Source organism: Mirounga leonina, unplaced genomic scaffold (assembly GCF_011800145.1).
Source record: "Mirounga leonina isolate KUSES-001 unplaced genomic scaffold, KU_Mleo_1.0 Mir_101799, whole genome shotgun sequence".
In the NCBI taxonomy this organism is placed as follows: domain Eukaryota; kingdom Metazoa; phylum Chordata; class Mammalia; order Carnivora; family Phocidae; genus Mirounga; species Mirounga leonina.
In genome coordinates this window covers 2120741-2144623 of record NW_023270210.1, presented here as the reverse complement: position 1 = coordinate 2144623, position 23883 = coordinate 2120741, and the positions used below count along the sequence as shown (strand labels likewise).

General features: G+C 54.5%; 2 protein-coding genes across 3 annotated transcripts in view; one reads left to right on the top strand and one right to left on the bottom strand.

Moving 5' to 3' along the window:
- PNMA6E (PNMA family member 6E) overlaps positions 1–868 on the bottom strand; it is a 2724-nt gene extending 1856 nt beyond the window's left edge. The window contains exon 1 of the mRNA XM_035010184.1: positions 1–868. This exon is cut by the window's left edge and continues 130 nt beyond it. Coding sequence (XP_034866075.1) covers positions 1–611 — 611 coding nt within the window. The 5' untranslated portion in view covers positions 612–868.
- Positions 869–9291: 8423 nt separating this feature from the next.
- Positions 9292–20266, top strand: ZFP92 (ZFP92 zinc finger protein). 2 transcript variants are annotated; one of them, XM_035011502.1, is made up of 5 exons: positions 9292–9672; positions 14922–14972; positions 15160–15286; positions 16290–16394; positions 16728–20266. In XM_035011502.1, exons 2-5 carry the CDS (start codon positions 14940–14942, stop codon positions 18110–18112), a joined length of 1650 nt encoding a protein of 549 aa, XP_034867393.1. In that variant the 5' UTR covers positions 9292–9672; positions 14922–14939; the 3' UTR covers positions 18113–20266. The 2 variants fall into 2 exon arrangements, with proteins under 2 accessions (XP_034867393.1, XP_034867402.1); XM_035011511.1 differs by lacking the exon at positions 14922–14972.
- Positions 20267–23883: the final 3617 nt, after the last annotated feature.

Genomic DNA, 23883 nt, shown 5'->3' with positions numbered 1-23883 from the left:
CCTTCCTCACCTGCAGCTCCCTCCTCATCTGACACTCCTCCATCTTCAGCTCCTGCCTCACCCACAGTTCCTTCCTCAAGTGCAACTTCTTCCTCATCTGCAGCTCCTGCCTCACCTGCAGCTCCTGCCTCACCTGCAGTTCCTGCCTCACCTGCAGCTCCTGCCTCACCTGCAGCTCCTGCCTCACCTGCAGCTCCTGCCACACCTGCAGCTCCTGCCTCACCTGCAGCTCCTGCCACACCTGCCTGGCCAACCCCTTCATGCCTCTGGGGCTGTGCAGGGAAATCTGGTCTATCCTGTGACTCTGAGTCGGGGGCCTGGGGCAGAAAGACCACAGGCCAGGGTCCTCCCTTGCCTGGTATTTGTCGGGGAATCAAACTTCGGTTTAAATACTGAGCAAACTCGACCAAGGCGACCCTGCATCCGAGCTCCTTTCTGAACACTTTGCCCAGCACTCGGTACCTGCCCAGGGGCCACAGGGCAGTGCGCACGGCCTTCTGGAATTCCTCGTCCCCACAGTCGTCAGGGATGCCCAGGATGAGCAGGGAACGCTGCGCGTTCACGCCCATCCACCTGCACCAGTCACCCAGCATTGTCAGTGGCATCGCCATTGCTGAGAACCTGAGGGTGGAGAGAAAGGAATAGACAGGGACACACAGACTTTCACAATGTGAGCCTCAGCCTGTGGGTGCAAAGGGGTGAGAGGTGTGTTCATACCACACAGCCTATCCTACCACATAGCCAAAGCCCAATGTCCCTCACAGTGGTGGCCTGTAGCGCCTCCACTCCCCATTTTGTTCGATTTTAGAAAACTTCTTTGATAATACACTAATTTATTTACTAGCTGTAGGGCTAATCCTATTTTCTATTTTTCTGGCATCACTTTAAGAAGTTGCTTTTTTGAGACACCTGGGTGGCTCAATCCGGTTAAGCATCTGCCTTCAGCTCAGGTCATGATCCCAGGGTCCTGGGATCAAGTCCCACATCAGGCTCCTTGCTCACCAGAGAGCCTGCTTCTCCCTCTGCCTTCCAGTCTCCCTGCTTGTGTGCATGCACACAGGCGCTCTCTGTCTCTGACAAATAAATAAACAAAATCTTTAAAAAAAAAGGAAGTTGCTTTTTTTCCCCAAGAGATATATCAAGTATTGAAATTTTTGGCATAAATTTTTCCATAATATTCCCTGCATTCTCTTTTTAATGTCTGTCTGATCTGTAGCAATAGCTCGCTTTCATTCCTGATGTTGGTAATAAGTGTTTCTTCCCTTTTTGCTTGATTAGTCTCACTAGGGCTTTATCAGTTTTGTTTCTCTTAAAAAAAACAAACCTGGGCGCCTGGGTGGCTCAGATGGTTGAGCGTCTGCCTTGGGCTCAGGTCATGATCCCAGGGTCCTGGGATCGAGTCCCGCACTGGGCTCCCTGCTCCTTGGGAGCCTGCTTCTCCCTCTGCCTCTCTCTCTCTCTGTCTCTCATGAATAAATAAATAAAATCTTTAAAAAAAACCAAACCTATGGGTTTGTTAAATGTCTACAATTGGCTTTCTATTACTGATTTATTCTCTTAGCTGTAGTATTTTTTCAGCCAACTTATTTTGCATTTAGTTTATTTTTTTAATTTATTTTTAATTTTAATTTCTTTAAATAGACCATTAGGTCACTGATTTTATGTCCTTCTTTTATAATAAAACTACTTAGAGTAATACATTTTCTTCTGATTCTTTAGCTGCCTAATTTGGGGAAGTTGTATTTTTTTTCATTAATCAGTTTGAAATATTTTCTAAGTTCCTTCGTGTTTTCTTCTTTGAGCCATGGGTTTCCAAATATTTAAAGATATTTTATTATTATTAATTTTATTTTCTAAAAAATTTTATCTGAGAGAGCGCGCGACCGCGCGCGGCGCGCGGGAGTGAGCCCGAACAGGGGGAGGGGCAGAGGGGGAAGCAGACTCCGTGCGGAAGGTAGACGCTTAACCGACTGAGCCACCCAGGCGCCTCTATTATTCTTAATTTTAAATAAAATTCCGTGAGGCCAGAGAAGTTATTATGCAAAAGCACAATCCTTTAAAATTTATGGAGACTTTTTGATGGCCCAACATACGGTGTATATGTGGGTGAGTGTGCAAAGCACTCCTGTAACGAATCTTTATTTTCTGTGGAGGACAAGGTTTTGCACCTCCCCCTGCTGGAATCCCTCTGCCATCCCCCACAGAGGCGACCCGGAGCCCGTGGGGTTCCAACTGCAGCGGGCCAGAGCCCCTCCGGAACGCCACACGTGCTCGGCCGGCGGCCCCACGTTCCAGCCCACCCCCCCCCTTCAGCGAGGCGCCATCCTGTTTGCGCAGCCGCAGAGCGTCCTCCAGTACCACGCCCCCACCGGGTGGTAGAGCCCGTCTAGTCCCTGGCAAGCAGGGCGGCCCCGCCGGCTTAGGCGTTACGTCCGCGTCCTCACCCCGGGAGCTAGCTCTCCCCTCTCCCGCCCCAGCTAGGAAGCCTCCCCTCCCATACTCTCCACACCCGCAGCCCCGCACCGTCCCTGTGGCCCCCAGAAGCAAGGTGCCCTCCCAGTTCGCGCACCCCGCGCCGGCGCCTGCAGTGGCTCGGTGCTTGGCTTCTGGCCTCCCCGCACCGAGCAGCCCTCCCGGTAGCGCCGGCAGCCCGGGGTCCGTCCCTCCGCACAGCCAGAGCGGGAGCCCTCGTTCGTGCCGGGGGCAGTTGGCGTCCTCCCGTCCCAGCTCCCGCCCAGCCCCACAGCTCCCCTCACGCCTCTCGGGTCGAGAGTCCTCTCCGTCGCCCCCACCGTCCGCGCGGTGCCCCCCCTCCCCTCCCCCACAGAGGAGCCGTTAGCCGCCCGCCCCGCCGCGTCCGGAGCCCGGAGGAGCCCTCCTCTCCCACACTCCCCCCCACCCGCAGCCGCTGGGCCTCTCCTCTAGCCCCCAAAGCTAGCCCCCACGCGCTCGGGAGGCAACCCTGCCCTCTCAGCACCCCACCAGGGAGTCGTCCCCCGCCGCCTTCCCCCCACAGCCTCCAGCAGCCGGGAGCCCTCCCTTCCCATGCCTCTTACACAGTCAGCCATCAGCCCCCCCCCCCCAGCGCCCCCCGCCCCCGACCAGCCCCCTCACAGCCAGCAGCCCTCCTCTCGGGGCCCCCAACACCGGGGTACCGTTCCCTCAGCCCCCACCTTCCCTCGGCAGCCGTTCCTTCAGCCCAGAGCCCCCCCACCCCCCCGCGCTCCCACACCGCCACACGCGGAGACGTTAGTCCTCCGCCCCCACCTCCGCTCACCCCGGAGCCCTCCCCACCAGGCCGCCACGGCTAGGAACCTTCCATTCCGGCAACCCCTCCCGCCCCCCAACAGGAGCCCTCTCACCCACCTCCACTCCCTGACTGGGCAGCTAAGGGCCCCTACCCAACGTTCCTCCTTGCCCGTAACTCCCGAGGCCGTGCGCATCTCCTTACTTTGTCTCACTCCGTGAACAACTCCACAAGCCCACTCCGAAAGCTCGGAAGAACTCCCGTCAGCGGCACAGCCGGGAACTGTGCGGCGGAGCCTCCCCAGCACGCGGTGCTAAGGCCCACGTGCACTTCCGGGCGCTCCCAGAAGCCCCCAGGCGCAGAGGGCGGAAAGTTCTCGAGGCCTCTCTTTACCAGGCAAACGATTGGCTCAGGAGAGCACGTGACGGGGCCCTGTGTTACTGTAGCGACGTGCCGGTGAGTCTCACGAGATTTATGTTCCGAGATCGATGTTCCGAGACTGATGTTCCGAGGCTTGTGCGCCTCGCGAAGCAATCGCCGGGGCTCGGCGCCCCGTCGACCTTCCGCCAGTAAAAGGGCCTACCCACAAAGCAGTGGAGTTGGAGGAGGAGGAAACGTGCAGATGGCGAGCTCAATTTGCAAAGCTGGTCAAATTTTCTTTAAAGTTTATTTTCTATTCTTGGTGATGTCATAAAGATAGTCTGTATTTTTATTGATGTCTTATCTAGCTGTATCAATTCCTAAGGCGGAAGTGTTAACATCTCCACCTATTCATGATTATATGAAAAAGTCTGTTTCTCTCTTTATTCTGTCAACTTTTATTTCATATATTTTGAAGCTCTGTTATTGGGTACTAGTACATTTATAAATTCTATGTGTTCCTGACTAATTGACCCTTACATCATTATTATCTTTCACGTCAGGCAATATTCTTTGTCTTTAAATACATTATGTCTAATATTAATATAGCCATTCCTACTTTCTTAGGCTTACTCTCTGCATGGTATATAATTTGGGATTCTCTTACTATCAACATATCTGAGTCATTATTTTTAAATTGTGTCTCTTGTAGATAGCAAAATCCTTGCTCTTTCTTCATTCTGACAATCTTTGCCTTTCAATCGGAGTGTTTAACCCATTAACATTGAGTATAATTTTTGAATGATAGGATTTAAGTGTATGCTTTTTCTGTCTTAGTGGGCTCATCAGGCAGCTATAACAAAATACCATAGACTGGGGTGCTTATAAACGACAGATATTTGTTTCTCACAGTTCTGGAGGCTAGGAAGTCCAAGATTAAGGTGCTGGCATATTTTATATCTGGTGAGAGCCCACTTCCCAGTTAACAGCCATCTTCTTATCATGTCCTCACATGGCAGAAAGGGTGAGGAACCTCTCTGGAGTCTCCCTTATAAGGGCACTAATCCCATTCAAAGACTCCTCCCCATGACCTAATCACCTCCTAAAGTCTCCACCTCCTAATGCACTGGGCATGAGGATCCAACATGTGAATTTTGGGAAGGACACAAACTTTCAGTCTGTAGCACTGTTTAATCTATTTTTGTCCCTACGTTCCCCTTTTCCTGCCTGAGATAATCAATTATTTTAAATCCCATTTTAACTTGTCTGTTGCTTTTCTTAAGATTTTATTTATTAATCTGAGAGAGAGAGAGAGAGAGGCAGAGGGAAAGGGAGACACAGGCTCCCCGCTGAGCAGGGAATCCGACGTGGAGCTTTGATCCCAGGACTTCGGGATCATGACCTGAACTGAAGGCAGATGCTTAACTGACTGAGCCACCCGGGTGCCCCTTGTCTGTTGCTTTTTTAAGCAATTCTCATTTTGCATTGATTCATTGTGGTTGCTCTAGAGACTATAATATATATCCTTAACTGTTCGCTTGTCTACTTGTGGTTAATACTGTACTACTTTACATAAATGTAAGAAGATTTCCACCAGATAGATTCATTCGCCCTCTACCTCATCCTTTATGCTGTAGTTGCCATACATATTACATCTACATATATCATAAACCCTATGATATACTATTATAATTTTTACTTTAAATAGTCGTATGTATTATTAAAAAAAAATAAGAGCAAATAAGTATTCTTTAATGTTTGCCTACATGTTTACCATTTCTGGTGTTCTTCATCTCTACCCAAAAATCAAATTTTCCTTCTACTACTGTGTTTCTTTAGATTGAAAGGCCTCCTTTATCATTTCTGTTAGCACAGGTCTACTGATGAATTCTCTTGGCTTTCATTTATCTGAAAAGGTCCTTATTTCCCCTTCATATTTGAAGAATCTATTCCCCAGAGATAGAGAGTTCTGAGTTGAAACCTGTTTTTTGTTCTTGTTCAACACTTTAAAATGTTGTCCCACTGACTCCTGATGCCCATTGTTTCTGATGAGAACTCATTTGAGTTCTTGTTAGTGTTCTCCTAAACATGGTGCTTTGGCTAATTCTGACTGCTTTCAAGATTTTCTCTTTATCCTTTGTTTTCAGTATTCTGACTACGATACAGCCACATGTGACTTTTCTTTGTATTTATCGTCCTTGGGCTTCACAGAACTTCTTGAATCTGTCAATTGTGTCTATCTCCAAATTTTGAAAACACCAGTTACTTTTTCTTTAAGTGGTTTTTCTTCCCCTTCTCTGTCTTCTCTCCTACCATCCCAAATACACATGTTAAACCTTGTCATGTTGTTCCACAGATTACTAAGGTTCTGTTCTGTTGTTTACTTTCTTTTTAAAATCTTTTTTCCTCTCAGTTTCTCAAAATGGATCATTGCTATCGATCTGTTTTCCAACAAGTAATATGAAGCTTCTAAATATTCATAACTGTTAACAAACACCAATGTTAAAAGAAGGATGGAGAAAGAAGAGCCAATAATGGATTGTGTAAAGACCTGCCAAGCTCTAAGGGCACATGGCGACCCTGAACCCAGGGCAGGGAGTACCTAACGCAGTGGGAGATCATGCAGCCTCTGCAGAAAACTAGTCCATCATAGTTCTTCGTTGAACCCCAACAGAAGCAGACTGGCTGACAGAAGCACAAAGGGAATTAGCTGAAGGATGGCAGGTGTTCCACAGGCGTTTGGGGACGGCCGGAGAGCCAGGCTTGGCGGCTTTGCAGAGAGGAACAAGGGTCTGAATCACGCTGCTGTGCTGGGCTAGTGAAGGCACCTGTGAAGCTGCCTCACACAACTGGGCACAGACACTGGTTTGCACCAGCAAGGTAAGGTGCACGTACTGTCATGAGAACACCGCTGCCGCTGCTCCTTGGGAAACAGGTCTTACTGCCCCTGCTGCCACCCACCCACCCTAGCGGAATATGTGTGGCCCTTGCTTCTTCCCATCTCTGGCCCCAGACTCAGTTGGCAGCAGGTGCATCTGATTGGTGGGACCAGGTCATGAACCCATACACTAGTTGCAAGGGAAGCTGAGAGAATGCAGACCTGGCATTTTCTGCTCCTCTTCTGGGGGGGAGGTGGGGTTCACATCAGTTGAGGGAACTGCCTGTGTAAAGGTCCCGGGGCTGAAAGAAACATGGTGAGTATCCAACTGAAAGGAGACCAGCGGGGCCGGCGCAGAGGGAAACAGAGAGACACAGGGTGAGGGGCGTGCTGGGCACTGAGGCTCTAGAGAACAGACCATGCGGTCTTCATGGTTGGTCTTTACCTAAAAGAGTTGGGAACACATTGAAAAGTTCGAAGTCAGAGGTGCAAGTGCACTCACGTGTGTGTATGACATGGTCACATTGTACTTCCAGATGCTTTATCTGGCTTTCTTTTGGAAGAATCATGAGGGGAGGGGACGAAGTGGATGCAGAAAGCCTATTGAGGGGCAGTTGGGGCTGTCCCAGGAGAGATGATGGCGGCCTGAACAACAGTAGTGGTAGTGTCATGGGACTGACAGGGCAGAGTTCACAGACCTAAAGTACGTGGAGAACTAACCAAACACTATGAATAATTGGATGGGGAAGGTGAGCAAGGGACACATCCTCGAATTCTGGCCTTTAACATGGGTGTATGGGGATTCCATTCACTGTGGCTGGGGACTTGGGAAGAGCACCAGCTTGGGTGGAAAATCATGAATTCCATTTTGGACATGTGAGTGGGAAGCATCCAAGTGGAGATGTCTAGAATGCAGCTGGATATAAGGGGTAGGGACTCTGAGGGGAGGTCTGGACTAGGGACAGAAGTGGGGCATCATGGAAAGCTCCAAGTGGCCCAAGGATGCATCCACACACAGCCATGCTTCACCTGCCCCCCCTCCCAAGTGTGGGCATGGGCCAGGGGATGGGCCACTAGTGGGAACGGACACCGGGGAGCGAGGTGCAGCTGAGCAGTTGCCTGAGCTACTGGAAGGCGACCCTCCCCTCCACCGGACGTCTCGGAAAAGCTGGTGATCCTTCAGGCCACAATCCCTGTCACCCAAAGGAATGCCTAGAGACAGGACACTGCTGGCTGCCCTCCCAGCAGCCATTTCCCCTTTCTTCTTTGCTATGAGGACCCCCTTTTTGTTTAAGTGTCTGTCCCTCCTCCATGCAGCTCGAGGCATGGTAACCCCCCCATCCTCACATCCAGATGCAGATCTGATTGGTCCAAGGCCAGCAGCGCATGGCATTCCTAGGGCAACTATTAGTGATCTGGGCAGCCCATCATCCAAATGGCCCAGCAGGGTGGGAGGGAAGGATTCACATTCTGTCCGAGGAGGGCTTCTCTGTCTTTGGGCAGGATCGAGGAAGACCGTGGTCCCGATTGCTGCTGACAGACCTCCCCCGGTGCGCAGAGAGCAGCCTGATGCCACAGCCAAGACTCGACATTAGAAAGAGGCTGGGTCTTGGGGCAGCGTGGCACCCGGGGACACATGGTGGAGGGACCAACAAGGGACAGTGGTAGTCACACTGGGAGGGCCAGTGAAGGGAGAGGGTGGCCACACGGGGAGGGAGAGTTGAAGGACAGTGGTGGCCACCCTGAGGAGGGACAACAAAGGGACAGTGGTGGTTCCCCTCTGGGAAATTCAGGGGCCAGAACAACAATTGCAGTCATCAGAAAACCTCCAGCTCCAGCTGAGCTTCAGGCCCGCAAATGCCAAGGTGGCCTATTTGGAAGGAAGGGTTTTGTCCCTCCTGGCACCCACTCCCAGCATCATTGCCCCCACCAGCCTCCCTATGAGGGCCCCATCAAGCCTCAGGAGCCCCAAGGGTACGAGGACTGGCCCCACATGTGACATGACATCCCCCACCACACGAGCCATTCAGTGTTCTGACCCTTGCGCAGAGTCGAGGAGGAGCCTATGTGACCTGGAGCACCGATTGCCACATGCGTTCCCAGCTACTACACACCCTTGGGCCCCTGTCTCCCAGGACTACCGTTTGGACAGCACGGTTGACTCAGGACACGTGCTCCACTGATGATGATTTTGCCACATGAATGGTGACCTGTAGGAAAATGGAGACCCCAAGGCCCACCCTGCGGATCCGCTCGAAGGTTATGGGAAGGGCGGGGGTGGGAGCGGCAGAGGGAAAACGGACGCAGCTCTTCACTTCTTGCTATTCCCTTTCCCTCCATCTGTCTGCACACGGCCCTCCCCAAGTCCCCCCCTCAGTGCACCCCATTTTCCCATCTTTGCCCTCCTAGCTTAAGGGCGCTGGTCTCTTACTGGGTGCCCTGCAGTGTCCCATGGATCCCAAATGGCTGAACAGATGACTAGATGGACGTAAAGCCCCAGGGTCTGACCCATGGGAGGTGCTCGGCCAATGCTGCCCCTCCCCTGTCCCCTTGGGGGACCGCGGCGGACTGACCACTGCTACCCAAGTCCTCGAAGCAGCCCAGATGGGAAGCAGAAGGGCCCCAGGGCGCGCGGGGAGTCAGCCCAGAACCCCCGAGGGACGCGCGGGGACCCGCGCGGGGCCGGGCCGCCCTCCCGCCGCGACGCGCATGCTCCATGCCCCCCACCCCCCGCGCCGGGTTCCCACGCCGCCGCCGCCCCGGCCCCGCCCGCTCCCCGCCCGCGGGCCGGGCCCTGCTGGTCCGCTCGGGACAGACGACTGACGGCTTCGCAGAACGCGCCTGCCCCCCGAGAGCAGCGCCCAGGGACCAGGTCGAGACCCGTCAGGGAATCCCGCCATCTCCTGGGGCCGCTGTCCCGGCGGGCTTCTCGGAGGCGGCAGCCTTGGCCTCGGGCCTGCCAGAGGCGGGGGTGGGGGGTGGCGAACAGCCCCGTGGCCCGCGGAGCCCTAGTACGCCGGCCTGGCAGGGCTGCGGCGGCCCAGAGCGGGGGCCCTGTCTCGGCAGGTGGCGAGGGGGCGAGGGAGAGGGCCCTGGGAAAGGCAGCCGGTGTTTCCCAGTTTCTCTCCTTTGACTGCGGTTCGCCTCTGACCCTGGGACTGGCGAGAGAGCACCGGCCACCCGGCGGGTAAGTTTGGATTTTTGCGCCCCTGTGTTTGGGAGCGCTGGGCAGGCTGGCGTTGTGAGGTCGCGGCACTCCTGCCGAGGGGCACCTGGTGAACTCAGCAGGCACAGGCCGTGTGGGTCCCGGACGTATTGCGGGGGCTCTCAAGGGCGGGGCGTTGTGCCCCTTGGTGGTGAGGAGCACACCAGGAAAAGGCGTAAGGAGAGGAAGCCAGGGGTGGGATGGAAGGCCCTTGAGAGCGGGAGAGGGAGGGAACCGAGCTGAGCCGGGGAACTAGTTGTTCAGCAGTCCTCGGGTGCAACAGATACTCGCTGAGCAGCCAGTGTGGGCCAGGCTGCTGCAGGCATGTCAGAAGCGAAACAGCAGAACTCGCCCTGCGGCGGGGCCAGTTCTGGTGGCAGGAAACAGACAACAAACAGCAAACATGTTAAATTCAGAGTTAGAGACTGTGTTAAATGGTGGTAGGTGCCATGGGGAAAACAGAGCAGAGGAAGGCAGGTAAGGAGCTGGGTTGCAAGTTTAAGTAGGTGGTTAGGTGGTGGTATTTCTGAAAAACTTGAAGGAGATGAGAAAATATTCCACGGAGAGGAAAGAACCCGTGCAAAGGCCCTGAGGTATGAGTGGCATGGTGTGGGGGAGGGACTGCTCAGAAGACAGTGTGGCAGGAGTAGGGAGCAAGCAGGTGGGAGGGGAGGGGAGGGCCAGGTCAGACGGGCACCCCAGGGAGGGCCATGAGCAGGGAACAACAGAACCCCATTAGGAGGTAGCCCTCTTTATGACCAGTTCAGCCTGTGGCCCCCGCCCCCCAGGGCAGGGGAGACACCAGTTGCAAGGATGATGCTCAGAGGGCTTTGCTGGGTCGGGCAGTGGGGAGGCCCTGGGCTGACCTGTGGCCTCCCTAAGCCCTGGGTCTCCAGGCCTTTCCACCAGGTGGGTGGCAAGTGATGTGTTCCCCCCGGGGAAAGACTACTAGAGCAAGGAGGAGGCAGTTGGGGTCTTGAATTGCCAAACCTCAGAGGAAGTTTCACCAGGAAGGAAGAAGCCTGACTGCAGAGGCTCTGCGTCACTCCTGGCAGATGGAAGAGCCCCAGTTCCCGATCCTGCCTGCGTGGGATTGCCGACTGCCTTTCATGTTGTTTGTTTGTTTTCTGTTTTCTTTTTCTGGGGAAATAGCCCCATCTCCTGGTCTTCTGTAGGCATCAGCCCTGAAGCCCCCCCCCGCCCCCACTGCCTCTCCCTTTTTTGAGCCATGATGCGTTTCAGTTGGCAGCACTGTCCCTCTCCTCCCCCAGGGGGGTGGCCCCACATACTCGGCTTTACTTGGGCCAGTCAGCAAGCACGGTGGGATTCTGCTCCCCTCCTTAGGGTGGACCAGCCTTGGAGGAGGCTGGCAGACGGTCCCTGGTTACCCAGGCTGACAGGGCCTTCCTGGCTTCTTGCCTGAGGCACCGATGTCTGATGGACCTCCACCTGTATGCCTAGTGACGGGTTTCGGGGAGACCTGAGCTTCGGGGCCTGGACTCATCCTTCGGCTTCTCCTTTGTTCTGGCAGCCCACCAGGCTCTTAGGAGAAACCGCTCTCCAGTTCCACAGTGTCCCTCCTGATTCTTCCTTATGCACATGCTCAGGAGTGTCACCCCATTCCTGCCGGGGCGTTACTTGGCCTTAGGGTCTGTGCGGAGAGCTTGCCATATCTTTCTTCCCAGGATTTGAAAGTATGCTGACTTTAGGAGACTAGGTCTCGAGGACGGACCCTTGGGTGTGACCACTTCGCATGGTGGCGCCTGGATGCGCCCTGTGCCTTTGAACTTCAGTGTTGGTCTCCGTCTACAGGCTACCCCTGTCCGTAGTGTGTTTCTCTCAGGAAGTCACAGCTCAACAATCTCTTCTCTCTTGGGGTCTTGGAAGGGACCCCAGCATGTGTGTCGGGGGGTGGCTAGAGAGAACATTTCTTCCTTTCGGCTTGTCTATTTTCCAAAATGGATCATGACCTGGCAGCACAGTCATGGTAAGGAAAAAAGAAGCTCGTGCTGTTTTTCAGAACATTTTCGGAGTGGCCTGAAAAGCCTTGCTGTTATCAGTATTCTCCCCCCGCACACACACTTTTAGCTTGTGCCGGTCCCCCGGGGGCTGACGGCATGTCATCATGAAGCATAACCTGTGGACATCAGAAGGATTACTTGACAGTGACACCTTTTGCCTCCCCCCTTTTTTTATTGAGATGGGATTCACATAACATAAAATTAGCCACTTTAGAACCAACAATTCAGTGGCATGAAATACATTCACAATGTTGGGCAACCACCACCTCTTTCTAGTTCTAGAACCTTTTTATCCCCCCAGAGAGAAACCCCTTCCATGAAGCAGTTGCTCCCAGCGCCCTCCCCCTCAGCCACTGGCACCCACTGATCTGCTCTCTGACCCTCGGGTGCTGGAGGTGTCACACGATTTATAAGACTTAAAGATTTCTTTTTTTTTTTCAAGATTTATTTATTTATTTGACAAGAGAGAGACACAGCAAGAGCAGGAACCCAAGCAGGGGGAGTGGGAGAGGGAGAAGCAGGCTTCCCGCCGAGCAGGGAGCCCGATGCGGGGCTCGATCCCGGGACCCTGGGATCATGACCTGAGCCGAAGGCAGACGCTTAACGACTGAGCCACCCAGGCGCCCCAAGACTTAAAGATTTCTTGATAGCAAATCACGGGTCGTGACATTCAGAGCAATGAAAGGCAGAACTTCCTTGTTACTTACAGCTCTGAAGGAGAGGAGGTGGCCATGTGGGGCCACGTGTGTGGGGGGGAACCTGGGGTAGGGGTAGGTAGTTTCTGCAGGGTCCCTGTGCATTGGCTAATTTGGATGATTTCTCAGGCTCTGGGGCATTGGGGCTGTCCCTAGTTGTCTGGTACCTGGCCCAGATAAGGGGGAATTGGGGGAGCGTGTTTGGTGGTCCCAGAGAGAGGGGTCCCAAAAACGGAGATAGTTGGGGTCGGGGCTTAGCAAACTGCCCAAGAAAGGCAGAGAAAAGAGAATTTTTACACATAACTTCAAAACTAGGTCAAGACAGCTCTTGTGAAATATTAGATTACATCACATAAATGGAATCATCCAGGATGTGGCCTTTTGTGTCCATGTCTGGCTTTTTTCACTGATCATGATGTCTCCACAGTTCATCCATATTGTAGCATGGATCAGCGCTTCACTTCTCTTTATGGCCAAATAACATCCCATCGTGTGTATAGACCACGTTTTGTTTGGTCACTGTCTTGGGTTCTTTCCGCCTTCTGGCTCCTCTCAATCAGGCTGCAGTTAAGCTGGATGCATTCGTTTTGATGTGAACACCTGTTTTCAGTTCTTTTGAACATACACTCAGGAGTGAAATTGCTGAGTGGTGTGATAACTATGTTTACTTATTGAGGGACCACCAACTATTTTCCCTTTTAATTGTGAACGCCATTAAGCAGACAGACAAATAAAGCGAGTAGTCTAACAGAACACAGGGGTCCACCTCGCAGGGTTGCCAGAGGCCTGGAGCTTGCCTTATTTGCTTGTTTCTCTCTTTCTTTCTTTCTGTTTCCTCTTTCCTTTCCCCCTCCCTCCTTCTCTCAGTCTCTCTCTCTCCCCCTACTCTCCTTCCTTTGTTTTTACTGAGATATTTTAAATTAAGTTTACATGCCATTTTCTCCCTAAGTACTTCAAGAAGGACATTTCCTTCCACGACCCGGTGCCGTTATGCATGCGACACATGAGCAGTGCAGGGCCCCAGAGCCACAGTGCCTTTGACTCCTCTGTCCTGCACGCCAGCATCTCATCAAGGACTTCCGTTGCACTTGACCTATTGGCCGTGTACACCTCTTCTCCTCTAGAACAGTCTCTCTTTTCCCCATGACACTGACACGCAGAGGAGGCCGGGTACAGCCCACCTTCTGGACTGGGCCGGTTGCTTCCTTGTGGTGTGTAAGTGGTCCCTCAGTCCCCAAGATCCTTTATAAACTGCGTGCGGGTTCCCAAGGCTGCGTTAGAATGGGGTCAAACTTTGACAAGAGCCTCGCACGCTTCCCCGCAGCAGGTGGGTCCCAGCTCTGTCCAACCGGTAGGTTAGCTTTCTGTCTTGTGACCAGCAGTAAATAGGGGAAGACATTTTGACATCACATGGTCTTTCACCCAGTGGTTGTAGTGTCCATCCCACCTTCAGGGATTCTTCCTATCTGATTAGCATATATTTCTTCGTCAGATACATGAGTTTATTGATTCTGGGCCAATGCTGATGGATAGCCCATCACTGGTGATAAGGGACTTCGCCGCAGTTTAAATACTGTACGACCCTGTCCCCTCACCCTCTCTCCTGTAGCAGAAATAAGCTGCGGTCGCCCAGACAGCATGAGCATTCGCGGCCCACTCCCCCGCCAGCCACCGCCTGGTTCTTATGCTTCCCCACGGGGGAGTTCCGCCTTGTGGTCTCCAGTTGGGTGGTGCAAACAGCGTTGGAGCAAACTGTCTTCTGGTCTTGAGAACTGATGTGGCGAAATCTGATTCTGTCCACTTTGGCAGTGACACGCTCTTCCTGCCCTTAGCATGAGCCCCAGCTCCTGTCTGTCCCCAGAGTGCCCACATGGCCTCACCTTCTGCACTCCCCACCCTGCCCCCAGTTTCAGCACCGTGACCACTGAGCTTGGGCCCATCCGAGGGCCAGATATGGGCCATGCCCTTAGCCTGCTCCTCTCTTTGCTCACCCCCAGCCTTCAGCTCTCAGCCTGAAGGTCACTCCTTTAGAGGGCACCCCTCCCCCAGCTCTTGTGGGTCCCTCCAGAGTGCATCTCACTCTTCTGGTCTTTCTCTTTTCCTTGAGAGCAGGTCTATTTCAGGTGGAGTGGGGTGTGTGTGTGTGTGTGTGTGTGCGCGCACGCACGCATGTTCTGGAGTTTTTCTGTTAGGTCCCTGAGCTGAGAGGAAGAGGAGTTGGCAGTGGAGCTTCCAGGGATGGCTGGAAAGTTGGGGTGGCGGTGCTGGAAATGAGAAGGAGGAAGCCAAGCCTCGTACGAGGCGGGCAGGACTCCCTGTCTGGTGGCCCACCACCCAGGTGAGGAGAGAGGACAGAAGCTCAGTTTGGGAAAGTGTTATGGATTGGCTTGTGTCCCCCAAAAAGATGTGCTGAAGTCTTGTCCCCCAGTAGCTGTGAATGGGACCTAACTTGGATGAGGTCATGCTGGAGTAGGGCGGGCCTCATCTCATACTTGGCTTTTTCCGATCCCCTTAGCTTCTTTGCACCCCTGCGATGGCCGCCATTCTCTTGAAGGCCAGACCCAAGGTGAGTGGGGCTCCCTGTCTCCATCTGCCACCTCTTCATGTCCCGGCCTCACAACTCTTGCAACTCCAAGTCTCCCCTTAACTGCTGAGTTCTCTGGGTACCCCCGCCCCATGTTTAGTTGCTGCCCGCTCATCCTGGGACTCATGGCGGTGAAGTCCCCTGCAGCCACAGGAATGGCTTGTTCTAGGTGCCAGTATCTTTTGAAGACGTGTCCGTGTACTTCACCAAGACAGAATGGAAGCTTCTGGACCTCAGACAAAGGATCCTCTACAAGAGAGTGATGCTGGAGAACTATCGTCATTTGGTGTCACTGGGTAAGGATCTGACACGTACATCCAATCCCCCTACTCTGTCTCTGAACTCAATTTATTTTTAAGTTTCTTTGTTTGTTGGTTACTGTGAGCCCAAGAATAAATGCATTTTCCCACCGGAGCAGTAATCTGCTGGAGCCCAGCTTTTGTCTCAGTAGAACAGTTTTTAGCTAAAATGGTTTTGACCTGTAAGTGGTAAATGCGTGGGCCCCCATCAAATTTATTTTGCATATAAACTCATGGGTTAAGTAAACCTCTTCTATCCAAAAGATAGATGCGTATTATCCTTAAATATTTATATGCACTGTTGTAGACGTAATTCATTCTTATCAAGGTTGAATTGTACATTCATTTCACATTACGGAGTTTAGCTGCTCCTTTTCCTTGTATCAAGGTTAAGACATGCACTTGGTTTTCCAGCCTGGAGAAATCTGGAAAGGAGCTGGGCAGGCTTCCCCGCTTCAGCGGGCTTGCAGGGGGTCTGCTTGCTCCATTTCTTCCCTACAGATTTAATCTCCCTAATCTAACCACACAGAGGGAGACTAGTTTCTGACCCTCACTGCGCAGATCCAGGGCTCAAAGGGGAGTTCTGGAATCATCAGTTGAGTTTGGCGTAAGGAACTGAGACATCTGTTCTGTTTGATGATGGACACGGGTCTTTGACTCTCGAGGCACAGGCATTCCTCAGCTCTGTCTGCTTCCTGATACTCCCCGGGACTTTGCCCCCCGTGGATCCCGGCTCCATTTCCCATAAGCCTACTGCCCTCCCCGCAGGCCAAATAGTAACATCGTTATCCTCTTGGCCCCAGTCACCATCGACTTCGGACTCCCCATGCCCACCTGGCCCCTGGACGTTCAAATCCCTTTGCTTCCTCAAAGAGACTCCGTCCTTTCTCTGGACCTTCCCAGTGGCGCTCTCTTAGAGGGTTCCTTGTTCTCTGTTCGTGAAGATGCTAAGGCTGGGCTGAGTTCAAGAGTGACTGATCCGCTTCCTTTCCACGGGCAGGATTTTTATCCTCCAAGCCTCACCTGGTCTCCTGGCTGGAACAAGGGGAGGGGCCCCGGGCAGCAGACACCTGCAGAACACGGGCCGCTGCGGGGATGCAGACAGGTGAGTGTGGGGCGCTGGGCTGGCTTGCCTGAGTCAGTCACAAAGAGCAGCAGCCAAAGGAGGGCAGCGTGACCGCTGTGGGTGGGAAATTCCCCTTTGTGGCAGACTTAAATCTCACAGGGAGTCCCCGTTGAGACACCACTGCCTCCAGCTCATTCCCACCTTTCCCCCCTCTTGCTGTCCAGTCTGTGGACAGTCATTTTGGGTCTCCCCCCATGTCCTCATCTCCTGATACATTCCTTGTCAGCTTTGGTGTGGGCGTGAGGAGGGAGAACGAACCCTAAATAGAGTCGCAGGGAGAGTGACACCAGTGGGTGTTCTCTATCCGTATAGGTGACGGGATAGAGAACAGGACGTTGGTTTCAAAGCAGAAGCATTGCCGAAAAGAACTCCCGAGGACCGATCTTCAGGCCGGTAACAAGAGCCAGGTAGCCAGGCCGCCAGGGGAAGCGCTGGAGCTCGGAGCAGAACATGCTCATTCTCCCCAGACAGGTTCCGGCGGGGTTGGCCCCCGCAGGGAGAGAGGTCAGAGCAGCTCCTCAGGGGACGCAAGAGAGATGTGGCAGAGAAGTAGCCCCAGTGGTAGGCAGGAGTCAGTTCTAAGGCAGCAGGTTTCCAAAGGTGCGGAGAGGCGCTACCTCTGTCAGCAATGTGGGAAATCCTTCAGCCGCAGCTCCAACCTCATCAAGCACCGGGTCATCCACAGCGGCGAGAAGCCCTACGAGTGCTCCGAGTGTGGGAAACTCTTCCGGCGCAGCTTCGCGCTGCTGGAGCACCAGCGCATCCACAGCGGCGAGAAGCCCTTTGTGTGCAGCGAGTGCGGGAAGACCTTTACGCGCAGCTCCAACCTCGTCAAGCACCAGATCATCCACAGCGGCGAGAAGCCCTACAAGTGCTCCGAGTGCGGGAAACTCTTCCGGCGCAGCTTCGCGCTGCTGGAGCACCAGCGCATCCACAGCGGCGAGCGGCCCTACGCGTGCAGCAAGTGCGGGAAGACCTTCAGCAGGAGCTCCAACCTCATCGAGCACCAGCGCACCCACAGCGGCGAGAAGCCCTACACGTGCAGCCAGTGTCCGAAAGCCTTCAAGGGCGTCTCCCAGCTCATCCACCACCAGCGCATCCACAGTGGGGAGAAGCCGTTCAAGTGCAAAGAGTGCGGGAAGGCCTTCCGGGGGTGCTCGGGGCTCAGTCAGCACCAGCGGGTGCACAGCGGTGAGAAGCCCTACGAGTGCAGTGAGTGTGGGAGGACCTTCAGCCGGCGAGCCAACCTCTTCAAGCACCAGGCCATTCACAGCCCGGAGAGGCCCTACGAATGCCAGGACGGCGGGACGGCCTTCCAGAGCAGCCCCGTCCTCCCGGAGCCCCGGCCCGCGCACGCTGGCCAGCGGCCGCTCGCAGGCAGCCAGGGCCCGGGCGGGAGCGGCCTCGGCGGGAGGGCCCTCGGCGGGAGCGCCGGCCTTGCGGGGAGCCCGTGCGCCCGCGGCCACCAGGAGCCCTGCGCGAGCGGCCGGGGCGCCGAGTGCGGCAGCGCCTCGCAGGGGAGGCGGTGGCTGGGCCATCCCCGGAAGCCCCGTGGCGGCGCGAGGCCCTCGGAGAAGAGTGACAGCGGCAAGGCGCCCGCCTCTCTGGCCCTCGGAAGGCCCCCTGCCGGGCCGCAGCCGGAGGGCCAGACCCTCGGGGCAGACTCGGTGGGTGCGGCGGCCGCCCGCGCCGTCTGACCGCGCCAGGGTGGGACAGGGCTGGCTTGGAAACCCGGCCGCGCCCGCTGCCGTCGCCCGGGCCGGTGACGGGCCCTGTGCGCTGCCCGGGCTCAGGGCCGCGCCGTGAGGAGAGCCGCGCCGCGGGCTCGGGGGCCTTGAGTTGCTGAGGAGCAGCGGGCTTCCTCTCGCCGGACCGCGCGCTTCACCCCGGCCGTCTGCGCGTGGCCGGCTGGAAGCACTAACAGCACTTTCCTCCTTTAAGCGCCTGCAAACGGAGGGGACTTGAGAGAAGGCTGCAGGCAGCCTGTGGCTGGACTGCGACAGCACCTCCCGGTCATCAGCTCAGAGATGGTCTGGAAATGCACCTGGGCAAATACCTCCGCGGGCCGCTCGTGGCCGGCTGTCGGGCCGCAGGGAGGGCCGTCGGGGCGGACAAACGGGACACCCTGCGATCCCGCCGAGCGGGGGCCTGTTCTTTTTCCAGGCCGTTTGTCCTTGTGCCTGAAAAGCCACAGCCTTGCGTGGGGACCCGCAGCCGCTTCTCAGAGGAGCGGCCGCACCCAGGTCCCATCTTCTCAGAGCCCCGGGGGCGGGGTATGGGGGACACTCCGGTCTCTCACAGGAGGGGGCTCCAGGCAACGCATGTCTTCCCTGCGCACCGGGCTCACCCTCCTCACTGCCTTCTGCCCCCCTCCCCCGACCCCACCAGCAAAGACCACCCTGGCCTCTCCGCCCCTCCTCCCCACCCTCAGTGCCTAAAGCCTCACACTTGGCTGCGGCCCCTCAAGCAGCCACGTCTTGTGGCCGGTGCGCGTCGGGAAGGAAACAAGATGGGTTAGGAATTTGCACAGAGCGTGCCCAGCAGTGGCTCTCTCATGGGATCTGCCTTTCATATGACCTTTCTTATAATATTGAAGGTTCAGCTGCTTTGAATAATTTTGCATTCAGGAGTAATGTAAGCAGAAGATAGGGGGTTTTGCCGCATGAGAGTGCTGGTGAATCATTGCTTAAATAAGAATCCCCCGCCTCGTGAGAAGACCTCAGGCAGGAGGAACGGAGCCCTGATGAGTGTGGTGGCAAGCCTGGCCCCTCTTCTCCCTCCTCCCCCTTAGCCCCCCAGAGACAGGGCGGACCCTTCGAATGGCACTTTACTGCAAGGCTGGGGCGGGGCGGCGGGGGGAGGGCCATGGCTGGCAGGCTCTGCCCTGTTCCATCCGCGCTGGGCCCAGGAATTCTACCCATGGGTGCTCTCAGCCCAGCGCCCTGATTGCCTTGCCACCTCCTTCCAGCCCTCTTCACTTCCAGATCTCCAGCAGGCAAGGGATAGGTGTGCTGGAGGCCCCCCACTGGGCCTCCCAGGAGCATGTGCGCCTTCCCTGCCACACAGGAGAGGCTCGACACGACATCTGGAGAGAGAGGGAAGACCTGGAAATACAGAATTCCTTCTGAGCATGCTTCTTGGAGCTCTAATCACTAGGACGACTCCAAAAGTGAGAAACACAGATAGAAACAAAGACATAGAGAAGTTTCATCTAGCTATATTAAAATGAGTTTTATACGACTTATGCAAAGTTCTAGAGTTTTTATAACTTGCTTTTATCTCATAGCCCCTTTCACTGGGTCTGTATCCCCTTGTCCTTTGTCTTCTGCTCTTTGTGTCACGTTCATCTTTGTCAGCACTTCATAAACATGTGAGATGAATATGGCCCCCTTAGCACATGAGCTCCAGTCCCGTCTGAGGGGTCAAACGGATCTGCAACTTGGGGTTTTCCGATGGAAAAAGAAGTATTAGGAACAGTGTCTTTGAAGTCCATGGGCAGGTCGTTGAGAAATATGTGGGGGGTTTTTTGAGGCGCAGACGATCTTTGCCAGGGAATCCAGTCCCCATGCAGAGCAAGGAACAGCGGCAGGAGGCCATGCACTTGGACTCCAGTCTCATTTGGTTCAACCGTGGCCTGACCAGGATTGGGACGCCAACCGCCACGTGAGGGGAACCAGAAAGAGACCAGGTCCATGGGCTCTGATGTCCATTTCCATCACTATCGTAAGTGAACAGCCTCACTCCTGCAGGCCAGTGTAATGTCATCCCATTGGTTCTGCTGCACAAGCCAACTTGCCTTTTAATGTGAGCTCCTTTTTTCCATGGGACCCATACCCAAAGATGACTGGCTACAGGGGCTTTACGACACCAGCATGGACCGTGTCTAGAACCTTGCTCAGATTGCCCGCAAGACTCAGGTGTTTTCAGCAGACCGTGGATTTGCCGGACACTTGTGCTCTGGTTTTCAAGCGCCCTGAAAGGCCGCAGGGTCCCCAAATGCTTACCCAGATAAATGACATTTAAAATAGCAAGGCATTTTTTGTCAGTTCTCTGTATAATTTTGCTTGTCTTCATGAGATTTTCACTGCAGTGCAATTATGAGTATCATTTTCTCTCATGTATGGTGATCAGGTGCGCAACATGCGCTGGACGGGTATTGCGTGGAATAAAAGTCAGAGTGTGCGGGGGGGAGGGGGTCCCTGTGTTTTTCCTTCTAAAGTGCTCTGTGTGGGACAGCAATGATGGCCCACACTTGCTTTCCCCAAGAACTTCCTGGACACCAGCCCCTTTGCACTTCGGGACTGGTCATCTGCTTCAGACATGGCCGCGCGAGATGCTGTGTCCGTGCGTAGCGTGTCTAAGCCTTGGGCCACTTGCCCTCCGACACCATGGACACTTTTCAAGAGCAGTTTAAATGCTGTCGCAGTACCCCCCACGTAACTGGTAAACTGTCCTGACTGAATTCATTTACTTCGGGGGCAGACAGATAAGGAGGGTCTCGAGTGCTGGCCTCGAAAGGAGCCCTCTCATGGCTGAAAGTAGCCAGGTAGCAATTGGGTTACAGGACCAGGGAAGGCTCTAAGTGTGGAATCGCGGGGGTGGGCCGAGAGACTCTGCTTGGGTGAAGGTGAGGCCGAAACCCTGGAGGGCGGCACAGCTGGGAATCAAAGGCAGCCATCCGAGGCCAGTGGGACACCGCGACTCAGGGACCAGGAAGGGCAGAGCGGCACAGCTGTGTCTTCCCTCCAGCTGCTTCTGTGTCTTCAGGCCACGTGGCAGCACCTGCACTCACTCAGGTGGTTCTGTACAGAGGCCGCTCCACCTTCCCCCTTCTGTTCGCTTCTCGGCCTCCGTCCGTGGAGGGACTCCGGCGTGGACACCCGCCCGTCCTGTAGGCCTGGAAGCCCTTTCCCCTGGTCTTGCAACCTCTCTATCTCCCTCCTCCCCCACCCATGTCTGGGGCCCTTGGCCCTTTCCTCTGTCCCCCATCTCTGACAGTCATTGAGCCACCGGATCCTGGCCGCTCTCGGTTCCGGTTGCCCCAGCTGCCCTGCCCGTGCACGGCCGACCGTGAGTGCGGTCGGGGGGGTGGGGGTCCTTGCAGTGTCACCCGGCTGACGGCAGCATCCACTTCTGGGGCTTTACGACACCAGCATGGACCGTGTCTAGAACCTTGCTCAGATTGCCCGCAAGACTCGCTCTGCTCTAAACAAAGAAATGGGTGAGCGCTGTGTTCGGGGGGCCTTGGACACTTTTCCCCCACGGGAGGAAAAAGCAGGCCCGGATAGGGGGTGCTCAGGATCCCGTCGCCGTCGTGGTCCCACAGCCTTAGCTTCTCAATGTTTCCGGAATGGTTTGCTCTCCCTGCTGGGGTTGGCGGTGGTTGGCGCTCGGGCCTCTGCCACAGCCGACGCCCCGTGAACCGTCAGGACCTCCACTCCTTTCCTCAGCCGGAGGAGCACAGCAGGCCCCCGGCCGGGGATGCTAAGTGTCTGTCTTGTTAGGTAGCCGAGGTGACAAGCGGTGTCCTGAGGCCAGAGCAGGAGTATCAGGGAAGCAGAGCTCAAGGGATGTCAGGCAGGGCAGACGGAAGGAGGGGGAGCCCTGTGGGCAGGAGCCCTGGGAGAGCAGAGGGTTTTCTGTAGGACGGTTGTGGGGCACTCGGTCATCGGGAGCAGAGTGCGGGGAAGCCTGGGATGCCACGTGAAGTTCTCTGGTTCCTGATGAGGAGCAACTTTTTGTTCGCATGGAAGAATTATTCTAAGACTGAGGAGGGGAAGGTCATGTAAATGGTAACTGCTAGAGCGCGCGACTCCGCGCGTGGATGACCAGCAAGTGCACCAGCGTAGCCAGACCAATGGCTCTGATGTTCACAGGCCCGACTCCTGGCGTGTCGGAGACCTCACATGAAGACGATGCCCATAAACAGCACCCCCAAAGGTTCCGTCGCCCCCCTTCCTGCCCCTCCCCTCTTCCATTGCCGCAAGCACCGCTCTGCTTCCCGTCCCTCCGCGTCGGTCAGCGGAATGATTCCGAGGCGCGGCCACGTCGCCCTGTGTAACGGCCCCTCACTTGGTATTGCCGAGCGCTCTTCCGTCGTGTGGAGGGACCGCGATCCCTGTCGGACTCTTGGGGGTGGACATTTGGGTTGTTGCCGGTTTGCGGCCATGACAAATAAAGCTGCCATGAGCATCCGTGCACAGGTGTTTGTGCAGACGTGTGTTCATTTATCCTGGGCATATAGTGAGGAGTGGAAGTGCCGGGCCCGTGGGAACCCTCTGGCAGCGCCAAAGTCTTACCTCCCTAACCGCGGTGCCCGGAGGCTCCAGCTTCTCCACCTGCCCCCTAACACCTGTCCATCCTGTTGATTCTAGCCATCCTAGATGAACGTGCGGTGGTTCTGTTTGCATTTCCCTCATGACTAATGATGCTGAGCATCTTTCCATGTCCTTCTGAGCCACTCGTATATCTTCTTTGGTGAAGTGTCTGTTCAAACCTTTTGCCCATTTGTAATTGATTCCTTTGTCTTTTCATGTGGTTGTAAAGTTCTAGATACAAGTCCTTTGTCACACATGTTTTGCAAATATTTCCTTCCAGACTGACGTTTGCCTTTCTATTTTCATAACAGTGTTTTTTGAAGAACAGACGTTGTTTTATTTTGAAGAAGCCCAGTGAATGGATTTTTTAATTTCATGGTTTGTACTTTTTGTACCACAGTTAAGAAGTCTTGGCAAAACTCAAGTCACTACAATTTGACCCTCTATTTTCCTGTGGGACTTGTAGAGCTAGGTCTATGACCTATTTGGAGTTAATGTTCGTGTGTGGTGTGAGGTGAATTCACGATTTATTTTTCTTCTATATGGGTGTCCAGTTTCTCCAGCTCCATCTGGAGATGATGAAAAGATGATCTTTTCCCCAGTTGAACTGCCTTGACGTCTTGGTTGAAAACCACCTGGCTGTGCGCATGTCTACTTCTGCACTCTCTATGCCGGTCTATTTTATGCCCACGTGACACTCTTCTTGGTTACTGTGGCTTTATAATAAGTCTTGGAATCGGGTAATGTGAATCCTCTGATGTGGTTCTTTTTCAAACCTCTTTGGTCTATCCTAATTTTGTCTCATTTCTGTATGAGTTTTAGAATACCTTGTCAATTTATATGACAAAAAAAAAAAAAAAGCCTGCTGGGACTTTGATTGGGATTTCATTGAATCTATACATCATTTTGAGGAGGACTGACATCTGAACAATATTGAGCCCTTCAGTCTGTGGACATAACATAGCTCCTCATTCGCGGGCCTCCCCCACTTCCTCCCAGCAACGGCTTGTGATTTCAGTGTCCAAGTCTTGCACATGTGTTAGCTTTGATTGATTCCGAGGTTATTGTTCCAATCATCTCTAGTGAGCCTGCATTTCTCGTGCAGTCACTCATTCGTCCCCCGGACATACACTGAACATGTAACTGTGTGC

What these genes read in the sequence shown, in the direction of transcription:
- ZFP92 (XM_035011502.1), top strand. Translation starts at nt 14,940, where the DNA reads ATGGCCGCCATTCTCTTGAAGGCCAGACCCAAG. An exon ending in TCTTGAAGGCCAGACCCAAG is followed by an intron (nt 14,973 to 15,159) that starts GTGAGTGGGGCT and finishes GGCTTGTTCTAG; the next exon opens with GTGCCAGTATCTTTTGAAGA. An exon ending in CGCTGCGGGGATGCAGACAG is followed by an intron (nt 16,395 to 16,727) that starts GTGAGTGTGGGG and finishes CTATCCGTATAG; the next exon opens with GTGACGGGATAGAGAACAGG.